The 6,900-nt window shown below is 61.3% G+C and overlaps 2 protein-coding genes across 4 annotated transcripts in view; one reads left to right on the top strand and one right to left on the bottom strand.

The window, feature by feature from the left end:
* The window catches only part of LOC106900808 (chromosome unknown open reading frame, human C2orf54), a 7,137-nt gene extending 4,695 nt beyond the window's left edge, over window positions 1–2,442 (top strand). Inside the window, exons 4-5 of one of the 2 annotated variants that reach the window (XM_014962958.1) lie at window positions 758–1,114; window positions 1,366–2,442. In XM_014962958.1, coding sequence (XP_014818444.1) covers window positions 758–1,114; window positions 1,366–1,452 — 444 coding nt within the window. In that variant the 3' untranslated portion in view covers window positions 1,453–2,442. Of the gene's footprint in view, window positions 1–757; window positions 1,115–1,359 lie in introns of both variants that reach the window. The other variant, XM_014962957.1, reaches the window with a different exon arrangement.
* AGXT (alanine-glyoxylate aminotransferase) lies at window positions 1,716–5,683 on the bottom strand. 2 transcript variants are annotated; one of them, XM_014962959.1, is made up of 11 exons: window positions 5,407–5,683; window positions 5,094–5,286; window positions 4,677–4,741; window positions 4,498–4,598; window positions 4,198–4,268; window positions 3,813–3,897; window positions 3,509–3,604; window positions 3,170–3,239; window positions 2,983–3,078; window positions 2,652–2,780; window positions 1,716–1,871 (listed from the first exon to the last, which is right to left on the bottom strand). In XM_014962959.1, exons 1-11 carry the CDS (start codon window positions 5,659–5,661, stop codon window positions 1,752–1,754), a joined length of 1,281 nt encoding a protein of 426 aa, XP_014818445.1. In that variant the 5' UTR covers window positions 5,662–5,683; the 3' UTR covers window positions 1,716–1,751. The 2 variants fall into 2 exon arrangements, with proteins under 2 accessions (XP_014818445.1, XP_014818446.1); XM_014962960.1 differs by lacking the exon at window positions 1,716–1,871 and adding an exon at window positions 2,077–2,214.
* Between the last annotated feature and the right edge of the window lie 1,217 nt (window positions 5,684–6,900).

The following is a 6,900-nucleotide window of genomic DNA, read 5'->3' as shown; positions in this document are numbered from 1 at the left end:
TTGTGTGCAGGTCTGGAGCCCTCAATATAAGAAGGACATGGACCTGATGGAGAGGGTCCAGAGGAGGGCCACAAGGATGATCAGGGGGATGGAGCACCTCTGCTACGAGGACAGGCTGAGGGAGCTGGGGTTGTTCAGCCTGAAGAAGAGGAGGCTCCGGGGAGACCTAATAGCGGCCTTCCAGTACCTGAGGGGGCTACAGGAAGGCTGGGGAGAACCTGTTTAGAAAGGCCTGTAGTGACAGGACGAGGGGCAATGGCTTCAAGCTGGAGGGGAACAGATTTAGACTGGAGATGAGGAGAGGGTTCTTCACTGTGAGGGTGGTGGAGCACTGGAACAGGTTGCCCAGGGAGGTGGTTGAGGCCCCTTCCCTGGAGATATTCAAGGAGAGGCTCGATGAGGCCCTGGGCAACCTGGTCTAGTTGGGGGTGTCCCTGCTGACTGCAGGGAGGTCGGACTGGATGACTTTTGGAGGTCCCTTCCAGCCTGGGCAATTCTATGATTCTATGATTCTATGAGACAGGGGCTCTTTGGGGAGTGAAGCAAAGGTTCAAAACCTTTGATGGTGGAGCATCATCTGTGCCTGCAGCAGCTAAAGCAGCAGTTCTGAGGGTCTGCACAGCTCTAGGCTGCTGGGGACATGGTGTCCATGTTGAGGTCTCAGCCCCATGGGTTGTTGCGTAGTGACTTGCAGGGTGTGAAGGCACGGCCTTTGTGGGGGGTTCCTGATCCCACACCCTTCTCTCCCTCCCCGCAGATGGTGCTGCTGTGGAGCACAGAGCTCTTCCCCTCCCCAGAGGACTGGCAGGACCTGGAGGGCTCCATCTACAGGCTCTTGGTGATCCTCCTCCGCTGCCTGGCCACCGGCTGCCTGCCCCATTTTCTGCACCCAGAGGAGAACCTCTTCCAAGGAGAGCCCTTGGACCTCACCTCCCTCTACCGTAAAGTGGAGAGCTTCGCCCAGGACCCCCGACGCTTCCTCCGCTTCCATTTTGGCCTCCCTGCGTGGACTGACAGGTGGCAGGCAGACACCGGCACCCGAGCCCTCCTGCAGCTCCCTGCCAAGGATGGATCATACTGGGACACAGCCTACTTTGACATACTTCTCAGCCAGGTAATGGGGACCGGAGACCCTGGGCTGGTTTTGTGAGGTGGAGCGTGACAATACCAGAAACCACCAGGGCTGGGCAGCTTAGGATGTGCTGGAATTTGTGCCCCAGAATGCTCTGGCCCTTGGTAGCTGCTGGTGTATGCTGCCCAACCCTGCCGTGGAGGCTGCGAGAGGCTGGCAGTGCTGGGGTGTGGGCTCGAGCAGGGTGGAGAGCCCTTTCCCCTCACTCCCCATCTACCTGCACTCAGTTCCAGGTGTACCGGATCCAGGATGGCGCACGCCGCTCAGCAATGTCCCAGCTCCTCTCCAAGATCCGTCGAGAAATACCCCAGCAGAGCTGAGCAGGACCCCGCTGCTGCCCCATCTGGATCTCTCGAAACTCGGTGTGGGGGTGCAAGGCGAGCTATGGAGCTAGGGAGCAGCATGCTGTCGTGTTGCTTTATTGAGGAAGGATAGTACCAGGGAGCGAGCTCACATCTGCTGCAGCTGGGTGGGGATGCACAGCCTCTCGGATCCCCTGGTGGAGCTGGGCGCCAGGGAGGGTGTTTCATCCCAGGGTACCTAATCTGGGGTGGATGTATGGTGAGCTGCACTGTGGGGGTTCTGGTGCGGGGACAGTGATGGTGGTAGGAGGGGAAGGTCAGATCCTGCATCCAGACCTCATGTCAGCTTGCAGTGGGGCTGTCGTACCCTGGGGCCAGGGGAAAGGGAGCAGCTGGGGGCCCAGGCCATCAGGGTGAGGAGTGACCCTGTGTGGGGACTGGAAGAAAGGGTTTTGAGCCACATCCTGTGTTCAGCAAGCTGCAGCCCTCACCTCCCCATCTCCTGCTCTTCCAGCTTCTCCTTCCCACTCTGGCTTGGGTTAATGGGTGTTGCAGCGTTTCCTGCCAGCGCTCTGAAGAGGCAGCAGAGCCCCCTGCCTGCCAGCTGCTTGCAGCTGGGTATGAGGGGGAGCACCACGCTGCCTCAGCTGGACCCCCACTTTGCAGGGGTGCTCAGAGCCTGTGGCGGTGGCAGCGCACAAGGGCGTCTCTCAGGGCACGCAGCACACTGTCCACGTTGCCGCTGGTGGAGTTGCAGCCCATGAGGCCAATGCGCAGAACCTGAGAGGAGAAGGACGAGCATCTCCCTGCAGCACCCCACGTTGTGGCCATGCCCCAGTGCCATCTCCCTGAGAGCAGAACGGCCGGCAGCAGAGCGCGGGGTCCTGCACAGAGCAGGGGCCACGCGAGGAGCGGCCATGCATGTGGCTGGGCACGAGTGCTTGTGTACAAGGCATTGCTCGCTCCTGTGTAACACACATTCCCGCTAAAGATGTGTCGCCCTGCTAATTATGTGCACGGTTATTCAATTATTCGCAGCAATTGTGTGTGGTTAGGAGCTGCTATGCATTGCTGCAGGCGATGGGACGCATCCAGCCGTGTTTGCTGTTTGCAGCCAGAGAGCAGTAGTTAGTGGTTGGGTGTGTTCTTGGTGGATGTGTCCACCAGGCGGGTTGGGGGCCCGGCCGTGGGCGGTGGAAGGGGAGGATGCTGCCCACCTTGCCCACCGAGGGGCCCAGGCCCCCGGCGATTTCGATGGAATGGTTCTCCATGAGAAAGGCTGTGATGTCCCTCCAGTCGTAGCCCTCAGGCACTCTGACGGTGGTGATTGTGGGAAGTCTCGCCTTCTGAGGAAGAGAGAAGGCGGGTTAGATCTGCAGCTCCTGGCCACAGCCCTGTCCCCCTGTGAGCCCGGCAGCCTGTCAGGAGAAAGCAGCGCTGGGAGCTTTTTCTCCAGCATCAAAAGCTGCCCAGGCACATCTCCAGCCGCGCAGGGTCATGTCCTCACACTGCTCCTGCACCATGGTGGTGAGCTCGCCTCGTACCCACCTCCTCCTTCACAAAGAGCTCAAGCCCCAGGTCACGCAGCCCCTGGCACAGCTGGGCACAGTTGGCCCGGTGGCGCTCCCACGAGGTCTCCAGACCCTGTGGGCACAGAAGGAGGGAGAAGGTCTGGGCACTCTCCCAAACCCCACCAGCACTGCTGGTGCTCCCTTGCCTCCCTGGTGCTGCTCACCACTTCCACCAGCATGGCCAAGCCTTCCCGCAGGCTGAAGAAGCTGTTGATTGGTGCCGTGTGATGATACCTGCAAAACCCAAGGGGCACCCAGGTGGGTTCAGTCCGGCTGGAAGCAGAGGTGGGGGGGGCTCACTGTTGGGGGAAACCAGGGTGCGGTGTCCTCCCTCCTCTTTACCCACCGCAAAGAGGTTGCAAATACACAGGGCTGCTTTGTGACCAGTGACAGGGTGATGGGGAGACAAGGCCCGAGCCCTGCAGGGCAGGTGGCCACCGAGCCAGGGTGAAGGCTGCAGTGGGTCAGCCACAGCCATCTGTCCCAGGACACCCTACCCTCACCTTCGTGGCTCCCCGTCACAGCCCCAGTAGTTTGCCAGCCAAGCCATGTCCAGGTAGAAGGATGGGGGCTTTGTCTTCCTCCTCAGTATCTTCTCCCTGGCGAGGCAGAGTGCTTTGGAGGAGCCAGGCCTTGATCCCACCATGTCCAGGGGACCCCAAAGCGAGGGCTGAACACTGCTGCTGGGCATGCTCTCCAGAGCAGGGCTGGAGTGGATGCCTGGCAAAGCTGGGGGCAGGGAGGGGAACGACAGCCTTTGCTCCAGCCCCATTGCCTTTACTTCTGATGGGACAGGGCTGCCCTTACCTGGCTCGCTCGCTGAATGAGATGGGGGCACTGCCGGGGGGGGCGTTGAGGACTTTCTGAGACCCCGAGTATAGGACATCGATCTCTGCCCGAAAGGAGAGGCAGCTTCTTAGGAACTGGGGGCTCCCAGCAGGGACGTGCTGAGCCCCTCCAACCCAGCTGCAGGTGGGTGGCACATGCTGCAGGTCCTGCTTGTGTTTGGGGGACACCCCGCACTGCTGGTGGTCCCCTGAGGGGAACAGGCTCTCCGACTGCAACTGGACCAGTTTCTAGTGCTGCTAGCCAGAAACCTAGACAGTGTGTCTGATCCTACCGCCCTTCCTCCCTGGCCCAGCCATGAGCCTTCTTGTCCCCTGGCTGCCCGTGATGGTACTGTGGCTCTTACCCTGCTGGTCCATGAAGATGGGAGCACCCCCGAGAGATGCCACTGCATCCACGAGCAGCAGACAGCTGTGCCTGTGGGAGGACAGAGCTCAGCCTGGTGTCCCTGCCACCTCCTCTTGCCACCCCTCTGCCTGCAACTCCAGAACCCCAGTCCCCACAAGACTGCATTTCTCCTGGCACCAACTGCTTCCAGCACAACAAAGCCAGAGGAGAGTCTGGCGCGTGTAAATCCCTGTGCCCCAGTCCTCAAGGGTGACCCCGGGGTGCCGCCAGCCCCCACAGGTGCCTGCCATACACTGACCGGTGGCACAGCTTCCCCAGCCCCTCCAGTGGCTGCAGCACCCCCGTGGAGGACTCCCCGTGGGTGATGAAGAGCACGGAAGGCTTGTGCCGCACCAGGCCCTGCATGAAACAGAGAGGAAGGTGACCATCCCCGGGGCCAGCTTGTGCCCACCGCCCCGCATCAAGGCTGGCACTCACCTCCTCGATGTCCCCCAGAGCAAAGTACTCGCCCGGGGGCTTCAGCAGCTCGTGGACATTGGCTCCTGGGACAGATGTGGGCAAAGGGAGAGTGAGGTTTGGGCATACTTCCCACTGGGCTGCTCGGTGTGGGAATTCACCCTGCTTGGTGTGGGAATTGGTCACACACGAACCAGGAGTGCGGCTGCCTGCCAGGATCCAGCCTCCCACAGATTTGCCCAGTGGAAAAAGCCATAAACCATTGTAAGCAGAGGGACATCACCCTGGAAAAAACCTGGAATGCTCTCCGGCCACAGAAGTGTCCCTGGCCATTGTCACTGGGATGGGGACAGCAAACCAGAGGTCACATTCTGGCATCCCACCCACAAGCCCAGTCCCCTGAACCCCACCAGTTCTGTCCAGCTGTCCCCAGCATACCCAGCCTCCTGGCAATGTCGGCAGCGCGTTGTCCCCAGATGCCATTGACAGCCACCAGCACAGTGTCACCACGCTCCAGGAGGTTGAGGAGGGCAGCCTCCATGGCACAGTGGCCGGTGCCACTGATGGCCAGGGTCAGCTGGTTCCGTGTCTGGAAGGCATACTGGATGCCTGCCTTGATCTCATCCATCACCTGTGGTGGCAGGGGACCAACTGGTGCTGCTATGGCCCCCCTCACCCTGGCTAAGCTGTCCCAGTCCCTCACGGGAGGCGAGGGAGGGGAGGGCAGGGGAAGAAGGCTGGGGCAGCTCACCTGCAGCACCTCAGGGTGCATGTGGCCCAGGAGCTGCTGGCCACCGGCAGCCAGGATGCGGGCGGGCACATTGCTGGGCCCCGGTCCGAGCAGCAGCCTCTCTGGTATGGTCAGCGGCCGGAGCAGGCTCTGGGGCGGGGGGACATGGAGCAGGCTGGTGGCCATGGTGCGCCTTGCCATCCCCAGGAACTGAGCCCGGATGAGAGGAGCAGTGGCAGCTGCCCGTGCAGCACCCAGCACCGCAGCAAAGTGCATCCTGTGCCAGCAGTGTCCACTGTCCCTGTGGACCCTGACCCCAGGGCTCCCCCGCCTGCCTGGACTCTGACCCTGGCCACCTCCAAGTCCTATTAATGTGTCACCAGTGCCAGCACTGCTGTCTTAGCTCCCCTATTTTGGGGAGTTCCCACTTGTTAGTGATGAGGGATCTTGCTCCCCAGGCACTCCAGCTTCTGGACTGGCAAATGCCCATGCTGTCCCTGTGGTCCCCAGGACACTGTGGCTGATGGTTCCCCAACATCATCCCAGCAGATGGGATCCCGGTACCTGAGCACACAGCTCCGGTGCCATGGGATTGTTCTGCTGGGACCAGCCCAGCACAGCCACCACGGTCACGACTCCTCCAGCAGCACAAAGCTCTGTCAGCCACGTTTCCCTGACAGAGGACCTGCCTTGCAGAAGGATGCCTGCTGAGTGACAGGGGGAGGCTGGCCATCAGGATGGTTTGCTCGAGGACAGAGCCATGGGGTGGGACATGGCCACAGTTCCTGCCACAGCGAGCTGTGCTCTGCAGGCTCAGCCTAGCTCATGGGCATCACAGCGTGTCCTGACGATGCCACAGGCCACGCGTTCCTGCTCAGTATGCTGTGCCTGTCACCTGCCATGTGGGCCCATTGTCCATTGTATCATGCCCATCCTCCTGCATGTTCTCTGCCATCCATGCTCTGAAACACAAACAAGCTGCCCACTGCCAGCTCCTAGCATGTCCAGGAGCGGGTCCCCAGCCAGATGAGCCAGTCGGTGAGCAAAGCTTTGGGCTGAGGATGATGGTTATGGGGTGGAAGTCATCGTCGTCCCTCCCACCCACCCCCCGGCTGAGCTGGCACAGGCAGCTGGTGCTGAAGGCATTTGGGGAAGGTGTGTGGGGCTGGCACAGTGCCAAGCAAGAGCACTTCTGCTCAGGAAGCCGGGGCATTGAGAGGAGCTGGGGACTGTAGCGGTCACCACCACATGGATGATGAAAACCAGAGTTAGCCTGGGGACTGCTGCCTGGTCATCAGCTACCGGAGTGAGGACCAGAAGTCCTGACGTCCTGAGAGGTCCCGAGCCCCAGCCCCTCATCCTGTGCCCCAGCCACGAGGGGACTCCCCACTGCTGGGATTGCTGCGGGATGCTCACAGCATCCTCTCTGCCGCCTGTCCTCCGGGAAGCCTTGGGGAAAGGCTGGGACGCGGAGGGGACGTGTGGCCTCGCGGTCGGTGAGGAGCGGGGGGGGGG

Source organism: Calidris pugnax, unplaced genomic scaffold (genome assembly GCF_001431845.1).
Source record: "Calidris pugnax isolate Ruff unplaced genomic scaffold, ASM143184v1 scaffold1156, whole genome shotgun sequence".
In the NCBI taxonomy this organism is placed as follows: domain Eukaryota; kingdom Metazoa; phylum Chordata; class Aves; order Charadriiformes; family Scolopacidae; genus Calidris; species Calidris pugnax.
This window is presented reverse-complemented; position numbering and strand designations above follow the sequence as displayed.

What these genes read in the sequence shown, in the direction of transcription:
- AGXT (XM_014962959.1), bottom strand. Translation starts at nt 5,661, where the DNA reads ATGCACTTTGCTGCGGTGCTGGGTGCTGCACGGGCAGCTGCCACTGCT. An exon ending in TGCACCCTGAGGTGCTGCAG is followed by an intron (nt 5,287 to 5,406) that starts GTGAGCTGCCCC and finishes CTGCCACCACAG; the next exon opens with GTGATGGATGAGATCAAGGC. An exon ending in TGGCCATGCTGGTGGAAGTG is followed by an intron (nt 3,079 to 3,169) that starts GTGAGCAGCACC and finishes CTGTGCCCACAG; the next exon opens with GGTCTGGAGACCTCGTGGGA.